This window comes from Falco peregrinus, chromosome 2, assembly GCF_023634155.1.
Source record: "Falco peregrinus isolate bFalPer1 chromosome 2, bFalPer1.pri, whole genome shotgun sequence".
NCBI classification, from domain to species: Eukaryota; Metazoa; Chordata; class Aves; order Falconiformes; family Falconidae; genus Falco; species Falco peregrinus.
The window spans coordinates 122,969,846-122,986,536 of record NC_073722.1 but is presented as its reverse complement, the minus strand read 5'-3'; the positions used below and the strand labels follow the sequence as shown (position 1 = coordinate 122,986,536).

Below are 16,691 nucleotides of genomic sequence, written 5' to 3'. Positions count from 1 at the left end.
ATTTCTTTATAGATTTTTCCATCCTCCCTACTTGTCTCTCAGCACTTTTCAGGCAACATAGATGAGTACAGAAGAGGCAGGGAGCTACTAAGATGTTTTCTGTCATTATTGTCTTGCAACTGTTTTTTTCTGTAGCTCATTTTTACACAGTGCTTAACTGTGATGCACCTCAGAGTTTTGGTCCAAATGAGGAGTTGTTGAACCTACTCATGGAAAGGAAAATGCTCCTTCTAAAGTGATCAAGTGGCTTAAACTTCCTCCCCAGCTGTTCTGCTTCTATATAGCTGAATGAAGTATTTGGCTCAGAGGTGAAGTTGCTTTTGATCTACTACTCCCTTAATCTGTGAGTGAAAGGAGGCCTTCAGGAGCTAGGCTGGTCAGCTGGCATCATAATCACATGAAATACCAGATGGATTACTTAGCTGTGGTGACCTGTCAAAAAGCTTGTAGAAGTTGACTCTGTTTAGGAAGTAATAGGTATTCCAGAAGTGTGGGATAAAGGGCACCACAGCAGAGAGAGGAGTGATTTGCCAAGAGCTGTGTTTTCAGAGACAGGAGGCCGCGCAGCCTTTTTGTTTCAGTAATGATCATGGAGACTCTACATCAGATCCTGTTGTCCTTTTCACTGTCTGAATTCAAATGGCAGTGCAGGTTCCATTCCTCAGGTAAACTCCGATAACTCAGTTCTGCATTGTCTTCCAGAAGTCACAGGCAAAACAAGTACCGCATTGTGGAAAAGAAAGATGAAAGACATCACATTAATGAATGCTAGCCCTGCTCGTCTGCATTTGCCCCTACATAGTTTCTGTCAGAATAAATAATCCAGCATGGAAGTTTAGAAAATTTGCTTCATCTTCACTGAGGGATCATTAAAAGATTGAGCTCAGGGCTTTAGTAAACACTGTGTACTGACAGTAAGTGTTGTGTTACACAGGGGTGTTGAAAGTGTTTGTGTTGTGTCAAGAAAGGCGGTATGTTAGAAAAACAGTAAGTTAAAGTTCGAATTCTTTTAATTGTGTAAAGGCCCAGTTGCAATACAGGTTCTGATTGATTTGCAGTCCGGAGTACCTTGAACTTGAATGCCTTGGACTTTTAGGTCATTTCTAGTGTTTTGTGTCAGGAGTTCCTTCCCTCTTTCTCCTCTGTTTCAGAAATTTTGTATCTTAAATGCTATCCATAGGAAGTATTTGCAAAAGAAATGAATTACTTAGAGAGGAACTGGGAGGAGGTTTCCTTCCTGAAATCAGAGCTGGCAATCTTTCTAAGTTATTTAATGGTCCCAGTTTCTGAAAACATATTGAAGGAAATATCTTAACAATGAGATAGCCACTTCGCCAAATACTAATTGGTATTGTGTCAAATTTACCTCAGCAGTACATTCTGACTTCATATCTCCTCTTCTCCTATTACCTCTTAGATGTGTGTTTGTTTGTTTGTTTGATTCTGTCCTAGGGGTAGACGAGGACTGGCAACCTCCGTCAGAACATAGCGTACTTTTAGCTGCCTATTTGTTCAGCCTCAGAATGTGCCCTCTGAGACAGAAACCTGTACAATGTCAATGTATTTGGAGAAATTTCTGGGTTTTTTTCAGCTACTTTCTCTTCTGACTCAAGTGAGCCCAAAAGTATTTTGTAAATTCTCAGTGGTAAAGGGATTGTTTCACATTGCCAGCACAACATAGACAGCTCCAAAGTGGGACCTGGCATGTGTTTAACTATGCATAGTAACATGGCACAATAGTTTCAGAAAGGAAACGAAGATGAAGGATGTGTCCATTTAAAATTGTGGGGAGATTTCAGGCAGTCAGGATATGAAAAACAAGGTGATACTCTGAAATAAACACTGAATTATAAACCAGGAATTCCTGCCTCTGACTCATGGGGCAAATCCTTTGGGGGTAAGTCCACAAAAGGAATTAGGCGCCTTGGTGCTGACAGACTAAACTATTAGGTTAGAGGCCACCATGTACTCTTAGCAGATATTTGTTGGAAGACTTGCTTTGGCAACTGATGCCAGGAAAGACTTGACAGTTGTAAATCCTCAGTGGAACTGAATTATTTCTGTCTTACAGTATAAAGGCAATGAAATTTGGGATCTTTCTTTGCCCTGTCCCATTGGCTAGCATAGAGGACTCCATCTGCACGCTGCCTTTTGTGATTCTCAGTCCCAGGTTGCTATGTCCCTGCTGTGTACTGACGATAACCTACTCAAAGGAACAGACTTTTGTAGAAACACGGTGTCTAAAAGTTGAACGCTGCATTGCTCGCTGTTGAGATACCCAAATGCTTCTTGGGAAAAGGTTTTCACTCTTGTGGGACTGAAGATGGGGGCCTGATTATGGCAGCAGAGCATCTACTAGTAAATAAATGATCTGACTTTCAGATTTGTTGAGTTCCTTTAAGCAGTTCCTTTAAGAGTCCAACTTTTATCAGTAAGCATCCAGTTTCAGATGTTGGTGATTAACAGTATTGCAGTCTAGCCTGGAACTGTTAACCTAAATCTCCCACTGTCTTATTTCCTTTTTTATCTGATGAAGATAATATTAGTATCTCCCCAGGGAACTTGCGAGTATTTATTAGTTCATTGTACAGTGCTCTGAGGAATATGTTACTATATTTGAAGTTTTGTATCGATCAAAAAGGACAGGAGAGGGCAGGAGGACATTTATACTCATAGCTTTTTTTTTTTTTTTTTGGTGGTTTGGTTTCTAACAGAGACTACAAGGGCATCCTGATGCTACTTAGAACAGTCGTCTCAAAGATCAGCTGGGAGAAGAAAACAAGCCAAGATGGAAGATGTTGCAAATGTTTCAAAAGCTCTGCAGCACTTATTTATGAGTTTGCCAGGCTCTTCTTTTCAAAGTTTATGTCCTTACGGGGAACAATGGAGATGTTCCTAAAGCATTTAATGGAAAAAATTACAAATAAAAATTCTCATAGGAAAGTGGCTCTAGAAACCAGTGACCTAGGTTCTCATTTTTAATTTCTTCTGCTAATGCAATTTTGCCTTTCTAGCCTTCAATGCATCACGCTCTGAGGAAATGAAAGGGGAAGCTACAGCTGAGGAAGTACGTTTCTACAGTGCAGTAACTACTGTGATGCCAGTAGGATGTACAAATTTCTAAGCTTGCTTGAAACCAGCTGACTTGGTTATCAGTAAGACTGTACTGTGGCAGAACAGAGCTCAGCACAGCTTGGCCAACCGTGTATGTACTTTGACATGATCTTGCAGCCTGCGCTGAACTCCCTGTGCTGCAGCAGCTGGACTGCTACCAGTCTTGGAGCCAGCTAATTTATAGCTCACTTGGATGCTACACTGCAATGAGGGCATGCCAGAAGAGTGAGCTCTGGGCTCTCTAAAAACTTGAATAACTGTTCAGAGATGCAGTATTTTACCAAGTGCTTCTATCAGTAGAGGCACAAATGTTCTTGATTCTTTGCTGAATTGCTTTTCCCCTTTAAAGGTTCTGATGCTTGTTGGTTAGTTTCATGTGACGGTTCTTCAAGGAATGCTTGCCCATCACAGTTATTTTGGATGATGCAAAATACAGGTCTTCAGTGGGTGGATATACTACACCCAGGTCAGTGAGTTTGTACCTGAAAATCCTGTTATGTATAATCCTTATTCCACTGATTTTAGGAGAGACGTGAAGTCACACTTGTGTCCAGTTTGTCCACTATGGAACCTCATGCCTATCCTTTTTCTCTATAGTATGATAAACCACTAACATGGATCCAGTTTGGACCTGGATCTAATCTTTGCAGCCCATGTTTATCTCAGTTGCACAAGTTTAAAAAAAGAACACAAAACAAACCAGAAAAAGTACTGTACTTGTCCCCAGCCCCTTAATCAGCTGGTCTTTGACACTGCAATTGCTCACCTTTTCTTGCTGCAGATTAAATTACTACAAGATCTGGGCCACAGGTAAGAAGGTTCCTGTTTTAATTAGAAAACAGTTAAAGAGAGGATGTGGATTTGTATATACATATATAGTTACTGCTTTAAAGCACTGCATCAAAGGTGCAAAACCAGCAAGAAATACAAAAGGGTTTTATATTCTCTTTCCAAATGTTTAAATTTGCAAGCTCCAGTTATTGGCTAATATCTCTAATTTATTGTTCCCTATGCGAATGTTGTTTGTATCATAAGCCTTTTACAAATGACCGACTTCATAGCATTGTTCTGTTGTCAGATGTTCTTTCTAGCATCCCATGAGTGTCCATACAAATGCGTTAGTATAAGGAATGTGAAAAAGTGTTTTAATAAAGAAAACTCTGAATTGAACTTTGCACTGTATCTTGCATGTTCATATTAGTGATCACTTGCAAATGAATGCCTGTGACATTTTTTATTAGTGCTGAACCATATAGATACATTGTGTAAATCTACATATGGAAGATGTCATCTCTGCAACAAGTGATTCCAGGCACTTGGGTCTGGTGTCACGAACAAGTTTAGCAGCAGGTAAATGCACTAAATTGGTTTAAGAATTAAGCGTGGGAGCGCTTGCGTTCATGTAAGTCTCTTGCTAAATTACAAAGGTAAAAGTTCCTCCACAAACCTTTCCACAGCCCTTGGCACAGCTCAGGAAAGCACTGGTTTCTGGGAAGTTTCAGAATGTCATCTGGGCACGATGGAGCTGCAGTGGGACAATTAATTGATCTGTTTCAGCTTGTCTCTTGTCCGGAATAATCCTAAACTATTTTGGATTTAGTCTGTAATAGAAGTTGTTTGTCCTACTGAAATGTGTCTGAACTGTCCACCTCTTAGAGTGCTGTGCACTGCTTTGAGCACTTCTGTTTTGTCTTACAGATATACCAAAAATATTTTAAAATACAGAACATTAGATCAGCAGACCTCTCCAGTGAAGGCAAGGTAAACGGGCCCATGAAGTAAACAGCTATACAAGGAGTCCAAATGTCCTGTTACGAGCATGTCTTCTGGACGCCAAACAAGACTCATTGTCCCATTGGAAACATTCTGGAAATATGCCTTGAATCTGTTACTGAAACAGATTAAAGCTCAGATTAGAGCTCGAACAATGTTACTGAAAAAAATTCAGATTTCTATATTGCCGCCAAGTTGAGCTCAGCAAATATAAATTGAGGTGTGTTGCTAAATATTTCTGAGAAGACGAAGGGGACGGAGCATGCTGAGGCCCTTTGTGGCATCCTTGCCTGGGCAGTCCCACGGGCAGCGCCGCACCCCGCTTGCCCTAAGCACGGTGGGGAAGAGGCTTTCACCCCACTGCCTGCTTGGCTAACTTTATCATATTGTTACGACTGCAGAGCAGAGGCTTTAGGGCTGAGATACAGAAGTGCTTTAAATCAACAGACTCATCTTCCTTGCCACTGCTAATTTTTTTTCATTTCCAGCAAACCAGCAGCTGCTTATTTTCTTGTCTAACGTAAGTGTATTTCCCTTTTGTGGGAAAAGCGGCGATGGTGTGCTGTCTGGTTCGTGCGCGAAACCACCTGTCAGGGCCGCGGAGTGCGGCTGGCTGTGCCTCCTTTGGTGTCACCTGCGCCCAGGGCGAGGGGACCCTGCCCGGCGCCGGGCTGAAGCCCCCTCCCCCCTGCCCCGTGTTGTGCCGCCCACAGCACCCGGCAGCTGCCGGCGCTGATCCGGTGCTGCCCCCTGGTGGCAAGCGACCTGCAGGGCCACGGGGGTGGCCACGGGGTGGCCACGGGTCCCTCCTGCCGCCGGGGTGGCCCCTGCCTGGCCCGGGCTGGAAGGGGCTCAGGCGGAGCGAGCAGGGGCTGGTGTGCGGGGAGGGCGGCAGGCCCGGCCCCGGTTCTGACTTTTTTTGCCTCTACATGCACAGAGTAAACGGAGCATTGTGACTTTTACTCCTGTCGTGGTATGACCTCTTCATCTGGACCTCTGCCACTCTCACAGAACAGGTTTCAAAACAGTGCAAACCTACCGGCAGTGACTTCTTTCTCTTTCGCATAGGTTAGTGAATTGTTCGCAAATGCTGGGGCGCTACTTCTGTGCAGAGTAAATATCCTGTTCATCCATGGGTGAATAAACCTCAAAGTTTATTTACTTCTCTCAGGTGTTACATGCTTGTTCTAGCTGCTTCTTTGAGCTTGGTTCAGTTGGAGTTCTTAATGTTGTAATTCATCGCTAAGCTGTTTTGCATCATAAGCCCTCTGCTTTCAGGGGCAAGGGAAGTAATGCTGTCAGACTGGCTGCAGCCCTTCTGTTGTGAGGAAAAGAAAGTTGGAGAAAAACGGAGGTATCAAATGATAAACACAAGCCACCAATTAAGCTAGAAATCAAATGGTGTAACAGAGTATCAGTACAGATCTAAAATGCTGGCACATTTTGTTTTTCAGAATTTCGAGGTCTTTCTGAATAGACTGGTGAAAGCAGAATAAACATTTTTACTGTTATTTGGGAGGTAATAAGCAAGTTGTCGTGTCTAAAGACAAAGAACGGGGCTTATTGTCTTCATGCTTTGAAATGCTCCATTCTAAATTGCAGGTCCTCCCATTAAAAAAAGCTCAGAGTCTAGCAATCCTGAGAATGTGGCTTGCATGGGAAGCTTCAATTAAATGTGAGCACTTATATTTATGCATGTAATTTTTCTCACCAGCCACAGGCATGCTGGGTGGGAAGGCTGAAAAAATTCTCACCATTGCAGGAAATAATCACTGTAGTTAAATTTTAAATTTAATAGCAAAAGAAATCACAGTTTCCTTGGGGAGAGAGTCACCTGCAAAGTCTGATGACAAACAGAATAACAGCATGAAGCTGAAATGAAAGATTTAGTGCAACTCAGTGTAGGTCTAGGCAGCCACTGCAAAGGCACTGGGAATATGCCCCAGTCAACCTGGATCTGCAGTAGCCTTGAACTGTGTGTGAAGCTGTAATGGTGACTGTTAGAAATGGGCCTTGCACGGTATCTTGGCATTCCCAAGGTTAAGAGGAATTCAGATCCAAAAGGTATTGGCTGAGGAGTAATTCCACAAATAAACTATTATTTACCGTAAAGATAGAATCTGGCTCTGAAATAAATAGATTTGTAGTGTATTTCTGTATAATCTTGAATGCAAAAGAGTACTAGATGAAATCAGTACTCAGATGAGAAGGGCCTCCTTTTGGGCAATGAAAATGTGACAACTTTTTCACTGAACAAAAATCAGAAGTGACCAGTGTGACAGTTCACTGTCCTCTGATTACTGCCCTGATTTTTCTGAAGTTGTCTTTTTGGTTTAACGTTTAACTCAGGAGATAAAAGGCGATCTTGGAATGAAAGCTATTACAGTGATGAAAGAAAGTGAAAAGATGGTAGGAAAGACAGAGGGGAGTGAGCAGGGCTGGGGGAGAGAACTCCCCCAGACTGCGGAAGGTTTGGGAAGAAGCGACCCGTTAGTCCAGTCACCTTAATGGCTCCACACTTCAGGGTGTTGGCGATGCTCTGGGGAATGTGCTGCAGCAGAACCAGTGCTGTAGAGGTGGCTTGTCCCAAAGATTCATGGGTTTATAGTAGTCCTGTGACTGCTAGGAGAAGTAGAAGATATATACACGTTAATAAAAAGCACTTTGCAGGTAACAGCACCATTGATCCAAGAAGACAAGAGATTCATTTCAACTGCTGTGGTCTGTGCGTTAGTCCTGTACGCGGACACGTAGGCACTGAGGAGCCTGTGCTATACAGTTGACAGACTGTGATATTGACACTGGGAACATGTGTCTTCAAAAGAAGTCGTCATATTACACTGTTATTTAGCTGGCATAATCCAAGCCCTGTTCAGTGCCTGCAGAGGAACTGTGACTGCTGAAATAGCCTGTTTTCACAAAGCACTTATCACCATTTGCGTAGGGAGAGCTTGGCTTTAAATCCTCGGCACTGGCTTTTTGTTTATTCATTTTTTAAGTACATGCAGAGCCAAGTCTCCACTGACTCAGTTTCACTTTGCAAATCAATTGAGGCAGTGCTACAAGGGCAGAAAAGTCTCGCAGGTGAACTTCAGCTTGTTCAGAGCTGCCGGCCCTGACCTGACTGCTGTCTTCATGGAACTAATCCGTGCCAAATGCCTGCGCTCCCCTGCGGCTCCCGCTGCCCACCCAGGCTGTTCCCTAGTGGGACCTTCTGGGATGGTTCAGGCTCCAACCAGCACTAAGTTGTGGAAGTGTGTCCTCTCCCAAGTGCAATCACCACTTTTCAGCCCCAGCTCTTCCTTAAGGACCTCTCTGCTCTGTTTGGGGGTAAGTGCTTCCAAGGCAGTGAAAATGAGAGCTGCTTGTCTGTCCACAGGGAGTTGAGGGGACAGAGAGGTTGACATCAGTGGGACAAAGGTGAGGGCTTTGTCTTAAGTGGGCTGAGTCATGATGTTATTGGAAGGGGTGAGCTTGGCATCCCTGCTTGATAGTAGGCTGTGAGTCTAATGGAAGAAAAAATTGTCAAGTCTATTAAGATGCAGTCAGAGTGTAAGTCAATTAATTAAAATTACAGCCACCCAGGTTATTAAATTAACATGAGATTGTCAATAAGGAAATATAGATTGCTTTTGAATAATTTTAAGTTATTTAAAGCATGGTAGTAATGAAAATCTTGCAGTCTCCATAATGCAAAACCTAGTTTTGATTTTATTGCTGTTTGAGTTGGGTTTTATATTTTTGTTTCAACTTCAAGATCATTAAAGGTACAGGACCTTTAAAGAGCAAAACATTGCTGCTTAGGAATGGCAAGAGCTGTTACCAAGTAAAAGCTCTAGAGGTGGCTGGAGATGAGCTGTGATTCTGCAGTGTGACCCACAGAAGAGCTGAAATCAGGTAAAGCCAAGTGTGTCTAAATGCAGACCTTGCACGCAAAATGACAGATACAATTTTTTAGCCGCTGATTGTGCCCATACCACCCAGCCAGGCGATCAGGACTAGATGGCCTGTATCGCTTCAGTTACGTTGGCTGTTACTTCTCACAAGCAAGTTGGACCGGCTGTGCAACACTCCCATAACTGTCACCACGTGTGGCCACGGGTACTTGAGCCGTGGCATCCAGATAAGAATCCAGCATTTTGTGCTGCCCAGCGTTCCTGGAAATGCCTGCATATAGGCAAAGAGTACTGGAGTGGACTACCTCCCTAGCTGCAACTTCCAGGCAAATTTGGTGAACAGAGCTCAGCCCTGACTCAGGGTATTCCTCAAGGCTGGAAGAACAAATCCAAACGTACTTAGAGCATGCGTTGGCACTCTTGAAAAACTGGTTCCACCTGCGGGTGCCGAGCCTGCAGCAGCCTCTAGACAATCTGTCCTCCCTGGCTGGAAGTCAAAGACCTTAAGGGAGCAGAGAGGGGAAATACGCAGGCTTATGAAGAGAAATTCATGTTGCTCCTAGGGACCTTGGGGACTAGTTGATCTCTACAGAAGGATGGTATGTTCAGCATGACTGAAAGTATTAGCTGGCTCAGCCCTGAAACCTCAGAACATTGTGTACGCTGCTTAAATCCAGTTTAGTCATTGCTGGGGGGAGGCAAGGCTGCCCTGCTGGAAAACAACCCTGACATACACCTGTGCTTTGTCAAACAAGAAATGCTGAAAGGGTTTTCTTTAACTATCTTTATTTCCTTTTCCTTTCTTTTTCTCGCTGTTTTTGTTTTTTGGTGGGTTTTTTTTTTTTTTTGGAAGCTGATCTCTTCCCACTGACTTGATTTCTTTCTGACTGTTCCGGGATGAATCACACAGTCCTACAGGTCTATCTGTATACTGCATGGGACTGTGGAAAGCGGACCTGACTAATGTCCCCTGCAAGGAGAAAATGATAATTGATGCTTTTAAATTACAAGTTTCCTGCATTATGGTCTAGTTTTTCAGCTTATAATCATTAACAGTGTAATAGAGACTTAAGTAAATTGCTGCCTTTTCGTCTTCTGTAGCATATATAGGTCAGATTTTCATGTTAAAGGGTTATTATCTCTGACACTAATTAGTGCACTGACTGGCTGACAAAGGTCACATCTGTGTTTTCTTCATTGCATACAAATGTGGATAGGGCTGTGTGCTCACACCAACTGATTCTCCTAATTGCTCTGTCTTCTGGAGTCATTCCCAACAGCGCAAAATCACTAGTTTGACTTGGTAGCTGCTTTACACCTATGTTGTACTTATGTCAGTGAAAGACAAGTTCGAGGGCAAAGGAGTGTCAGCAGCCATCACATCTGCAGCACATGTCCCCTGTTCTGCACTTCATAAGTCATAGCAATCACACTTTGCATCCTTGACTTTTCAAGCTCTGTGCAGTTGCAGTCAAAGGGATGAAGTTGTTGCCTTTTCATGAGGAAATGAATGGAGCTTTTATTCCCTGTCTTTGACCAAAGCACTTAGATGGTTTTAGGCCCAGCGGATTGTTTCTAATAGCAGGCAAAATTGATCACCCAGGTACTTTGATGCAGCCCTTTTATGTGCAAAGAAAGTACAAATACAAAATTCTGTTTCCTTGAACAGAGGAGGAATCAGACAATAGGAGGCACTTTCTCTGCATGCAGTTTCAGTCCCTTCAGACAGCACTTTATCCAGAAACACTCGACCAGCTTTTTTTTTCAAGGTCATTCTTGCAGAGTTTATCCGGTTCTGCCTGGTTTTGAGAGAAGGCTGCTCCTGTCAGGCCGTTGGAGCACATGGTAGCTCCAAGCATGGCCGCTCTCCCTGCGTCTTCAAAGCCCAACAGTTTTCAGTTGGGAGAAGCCTTGAATGCATTAACTTATCCAGGTTTGCCCTTTTGCCTCGTTTCTTAGGGCGACTGTTCCTGTTTCAGCTGCCTGCTTCTGTACGAGAGCTTATTTGTTTTTTATACAAAAGAATATCCAATGAAAGGCAACATTAAACCTGCTGGGGTCATAAGCTTTTGCCTGAACCCTGTGTCTGGATGGCAGTAGGGTTAGATGCTCAGCATGTGTCTTTGTGCTGATGAAGAGTAAGACCTTTGCACACTTACCGTCAGTGATGAGGAACAGGAATATGTGATGGAATTGGGGCAAGATGAGATTCTCGCTGCCCAAGTGAAGTTTTTACTATATGTTCCTCTTACCACTAGAAAGAAACACTCCGTTGACCAATAAGCAGTATGCATTGGTAATAGTGGGTTGAACTTCTCTGCGTTCCTTGCCCTACTCATCATATTTAACCTTGGGTTTATTTGTAAAGAACTGTACAGAAAGTCCTGTTTAAGAAAGGAAGAAAGCCTGGACATTGTATGTTTTGTTACAATATTGTCCTGGACAGTTTCCAATCTGTTAATGAATGAATACCGACATCTAGACCATCCCCAGGGGAGGTTCAGGATCCATCTGAGTTCAGTAAGAGGTTCCTAAATAGCTGTAACAAGCCCATACTTCAAAAGAAATAAATTTTGCTATTTTTAAAACATGAGTTCTGGAAGGTTTTGAATATCAAGATTAATTCTCTGTCTAAATGCAGTAGCACTGGCTGGTGAGTCTCAGTCAAATCTGGAAGGTTTTAATATTGTCTGGAATCTGGATTTGATGCTCTAAAAGCTTAAGACTGTGTTTAGTTTACTTTTTTTTCCAGAGCAGACTGTGCATATATTTTCAGATTCCTTAGTATATTTCACTGAATTTATGTGAAAAATATATTACATTATCTATTGCACTTGAAATTTTGACTTGGGGATTCTGGCTGGATAGATTACTGAGCAATGTTTAATTGAAAGATTTAATGATACTCTGAACAAGACATGACTCACTCTTGAACAACAGGGAACAGCTCCGACATATGAAAAAAACCCAAGGTCATACGGAGGCAGATGTTGCCCTGCACAGTGTGATGCCATTTGCAGTTGGTAGCAATATAAGATGGCTGTGGAAGCTGAGCAGGAGGGTCAGGGCAGCTGGGCAGGCTTGGAAACGGCATTACGCACCCAGGTCGCTAAAGTGAAGCTCAGCAGATTATTCTCAGTGCCTCACATTCGACGTCTACCTCAGATGTGCCTGTCCACAGATTCCTTATTTAGCCACCTGAATGATTAGCACAGTGAGATGTTCTTTAATATGTGTCTGTGCTGAGGTCTTCATCCTCAAGTGCTGTCCAGGTAATATTATTTGAAAGAAGGAAAATGCAAAGTCCAGAACAAGAATTCAGTTGTGGAGGCACTGAGAACATTTGGCTTCGGAGGCTGGGTCCAAATTGGTTAGAGAAATGGGTCAGGATGGAGCTGTCACTGGTGGTTTTGCTTGGTTGTGAAGGACTGAATTGGAAGGGAAGGACTGAATCTTTGCTGTGATCATTTTGTGTGAATGGACAAGTACTGAATGCTCTCTCAGAGGCAGTTCTTTAGCATGGGAAAATGTCAACCCTGTGTTTGCTGTCAAAGCTGTGCTCTTGTTTGTTCCGGGGTGGAACTGCACCTTCGTGTTCTCATTAAGCCCAGCCTCGTCAGCAAAGCTCCGTGTCTGACTTGCCCCATTTAAAAGAAGTCTTTGCCGCTGATGTATTCCACAGTGCTGGACTGACGGGCATAGACAATTGGGATTATCCTATGATAAATGGATAGGGGCCACTATGATGCTACTGCTCAGCTAAAGGCTGCTAACTGCTGTCACAGAGATTGCAGTTCCTGACTCCTTGGCAAAGTCCATGCAAATAAAGGTTCTAGCAACATTCAGGTTTGAAGTTACACTGTCTAGGCCTGCACAACAGCCTAAATGATATCGGCCTTATGAAAACAATGCATGTTGTTTACACCTTCAGAATGTGGGAATTGCCCTGACCGGGGGTCCATCTATTCCAGTTCTGCATCTCAGCTGGAGAAACCAAAGTCTCTGCAGTGTTTTTTATCCCTTTTGTAACTAAGAATTCACTGCATGCTGCAATTTCTGATTCTGTTTTACCAGGTATACATTCAGCTCTGGATCAGGTGTTAATGCTCTCAGAACAAAGGCATTTGAGCAAGATGTTGCTGTTTTTATGATAGTGGTGTTTTGACATCGCGCCAGCACGATCCAGGAACAATTCCCATTAAGTCTATTGATGTGAGTCTTCCCTCGAAGGGATCACTCAGAAAACCTTACCTGAATTATCTTTTAAACTTGATTAGTTAAATTCTATTAAACCGTATGCAGATACTCACATTCAGAATTAAGTGGCATTAATCTGATTTAGTGTACTTCATTCTAAAACTGAAGAAAGCTAAATCAAATGAAGGCCCCTAATTCTGAGTAACAGCACTCATGCAGGACTCCAGTGTAACTTCAGCAGCCACTTTCAAGTCACACTTGTTATTAATGCGGATTAATTTTTCTGACTTTCTCTGCGAACACAAGAGACAATAAAACCATCATAGATGACCTGACCATACGTTCTGCTTCTCCCCCCTCAAGAACATTACGGACCTAGCTCCTCCTGAATATTGGACAGTTGGTTTGGAGTTCTGGATCTGAAGGTTGCTGTTCATTGCTAGTCTATAGTCAATGTTCTTTTCCCCTCATAAACCATTTAAATTAAGCACATCAGTGTAGAACCTTAGCATCTGTCCAGGCAAGAGAAGAAGGGTACAGCTGGCTGGTGTTAATGCTTCTGTAGTAGAGCTGTCCATGTGGAAAAGTTGCAGTGTATGTGCCTGGTTTAAATATGTAGCTTCAGCTGTTCTGTATCAGGAGTACTAAATTTACTTGTAGATTTAAAATAGGTGAATCATTCGGCAACTAAAAGGTCAGGACACATGCTGTTTATTTTGTGCTTTGCTTTTCCTGATTAATAGAAAATTGTCTGTAGCATCTGATATTTTTGTCAAGGATTTCTGGTGTAATGCCTGCACAGACAAAATGCAGAATAGTGCCATGGTATCCCCATATCTTCCCCCAGTTTTGTATTTTGTCAGAGTTGCACTCTGGAGCGCTCCAGCACTCAGCCAGCATATATTCTAACTCACAAAGGTCTCTGTGGAGGGAGGGGTATTGACTTCTCCATCATGTGCAGATCAAATTTCAGGCTTTTAGAGTTTTGTGCATTTGCCAGGTACACTGAAATACAGATACCAGCTCTTATAACCTTCATGTGACTTTGGCAGTGTGCACGTGGCTATTCTGCATGGCATATGGACTCACCTCTTCCCCAGAGATGGATGGCGTCACTGCTATAGGTATGCACCAGTCATTTTCCCTACCTGGATTCGGTGTCAGGGAGGGAGATAAGCTTGTGTGAGGAGCATCAAGAAGGTTTCGCAGGCCTGAGAGAAACCAGTGCACATTCACAGCATTCAAAATGGCCTAAGCTGCATTGCAAAGCACCTTCCCTGGGAATAGGTCTGCCTCTGGATGTCACCTTGGCAGCACGGTTCTAGCTCTGCACGTCCTGCTGACCTTGTTTTAACCTGTCCTGTGGATCCACTTGCCCCCCTGGTAGCCATGGGAGAGGCTGTGCTGTTGCCTGTGTACCAAGTCCATTAGCCCACAGCTGGCAGTTAGAATCTCCTCTGGCTCTGGAAATGTGTCTTCTGTGAGTGTGTGCAAAAACTTGATGTGAGGAGTAGTATAGAGCCATTTCTCCACAGACACTTGGCAATCTAGAAACCTTTAATACATTAAAAAAAAAAAAGTGAGAGAGGGAAAGGGGGAAGATCACAAGGTCAGATGAGGAGAGGATCTATCCTCAGCTCAGCTTGAAAAATGAAGCAGCAATACAAACACATCCCCACCCCGAATAATGTGCTTCAGCACAGGAAGCAACAAGAGCTCAGAGCTTCTGCAGGTCCCTGGGGGGGGGTTAAATGCAGGGTTGGAGCTAGGCTCAGCGAGCTGCCCGGGGAGGCTCTCAGGGAGGGCATGCCCTGGCTGTGCTCCTCTGTGGCACTGGGAAGCTGGGCAGCAGCACTGCTGGTCCGGGGCTGGGGTCAGTGGGTGGGAGAAGTGACGAGTCGGAGGCCAAGGTGGGCAGATCTGCGGCTTACAGAATTCAGATCCAAAGGTTGGGCAGGGAAAGAATTGGGAGGTGCTGAAGCCGCTATTGTATTGGTGTTTGACAAGCACAAGATAGGCACACAAGCACTGTGGAAGGAGTGTGGCATTTGGGAAGTTCACACTCTCCTCCATACCTGCAGCTGGAACCAGCTGAAGCCCACTGGGAAGCTCTGGCCTTACAAGGGCTTGTTGGGTTGCTGTACACATTGAGTGGGCTGGGGGACTTGTTTTTTCCATGCTAAGCCTCTTTCCATTGCATTTCACATTGTACAGATAACAAACAAACAAAGTAACAGTAAAGCTGTTCTGGTATACACAAACCCATGCATGCCAAGATTCACATGTTCAGGCGCAGCTGCTGCCTCATTTGTTTTAAAGCTGCTCAGCACACAGCCACAAGCGGGCCTGTCCTGCGGTTCTCGGGTCTTCCCCAGGAGGTCTGACGGCAATGAGAATTTTGTGAAAACCATGTGGAAACCCATATCTCATGTAATGTTATTTTCTCACAAAAGTACAAGCTTTAAACTGTCCTGAGCTGTGAAGTTCTGATGGGGGCATTACAGAGAAATGAACTGAGCCTCACAGTAGCTCTGGGAGAGAAATATTACTTCTTATTTTACAGCCTGCTGAAGCACTGCTTTTAAAAGACATTTAAATGTCTCCCTCACATAGTCCAAAAGATTGAAGTAATTTTTTTCAAAAGCAGCTCCTGACTATAGATACCTATTTCTAGAACTTGCACGCCTGTTGTTTCTCAGACTGACTGCATATTTATACACAGGACACTGAAATATTAAAAATAAATAGGCATTTTACTTTATTCTCTTGTCTTCTCGTAGGATGGGTGGGAAGATAAATTATCCAACAAAAGGATGTACTCTTACGGCACTGAATGATTCAAAAACTCAGAGATTATTCCTTCTTCCCTCTGCCATCTGATCAGGACTTGCCTTTAGAAGAGGATTCTCAAGAGGCCATATACACCACAAAGCTCAGAGGCAGGTAACGGGGTCAGACAGCTTGTGGCTGGCAGGCTGACTCCAGCCTTTGCTCAGCATCTATTGCTCTATGGAAGAAGCCTCTGCTGAGCACCTAACTTCAGGTGCAAAAATATTCCTTTTGAGGTCAGGCCTTTTAGGCCTTATGTTGCCTAAGTCAGGTGCAGATAGAGGGGAGAAAAAGCTTCAGAAATTCTAGTGAATTGTTTGTCGTTTAACACAGCTAAAACCAACCCCCCAGTCACAGTCTCTTTCCTGTGGTGAAAACCTGCTGTTAAGAAAACACCCGTTATCTTATCTTTAGACTTTGGAAACATTAACATCAGCTTTGTATAATGATTCAGAGGTCTGCCTACATACAATGACAGCTATGAAAGGAATCATATCCTAGATGATTGCATACACTTGTACATGCATCTAAAATACAATGTTGTCTTTTTAAAAATTAAAAAAAGACTGCATAAGAAATAAAAGGTGATGCAGTGATGCTCACACAATGCAGTCTTTTGTTGGGTTCCTTCAGCTCAGGGAGACTTAAGACTGCTAAGCTTAGTGCTCGGACATCCAACAGCTGGAAGGATTCAGCCCTCCGTTGGGTGAGCTCAGGCCTTTCCTTACTGAAACAGATTTTGCCGGGTGCTGACCACTCCCAGTACCTCTGGTTTCACAGTTACATGCAGGAACCCTGGTTTTAAAAACAGTTACTAAAAGCGCTGAAGAACTCCAAGACGCCTGGTAATAATTCACTTCCACAAGCACCGAGTTGTCCCTG

General features: G+C 43.5%; 1 protein-coding gene across 11 annotated transcripts in view; it reads left to right on the top strand.

The window, feature by feature from the left end:
- Nucleotides 1-4,284, top strand: part of PECAM1 (platelet and endothelial cell adhesion molecule 1) — a 36,156-nt gene extending 31,872 nt beyond the window's left edge. For all 11 annotated transcript variants that reach the window (XM_055796149.1, XM_055796147.1, XM_055796146.1 and 8 more), the window contains one exon: nt 2,715-4,284. In XM_055796149.1, the coding sequence (XP_055652124.1) occupies nt 2,715-2,744 (30 nt within the window). In that variant the 3' untranslated portion in view covers nt 2,745-4,284. The remainder of the gene's footprint in view (nt 1-2,714) is intronic.
- Nucleotides 4,285-16,691: the final 12,407 nt, after the last annotated feature.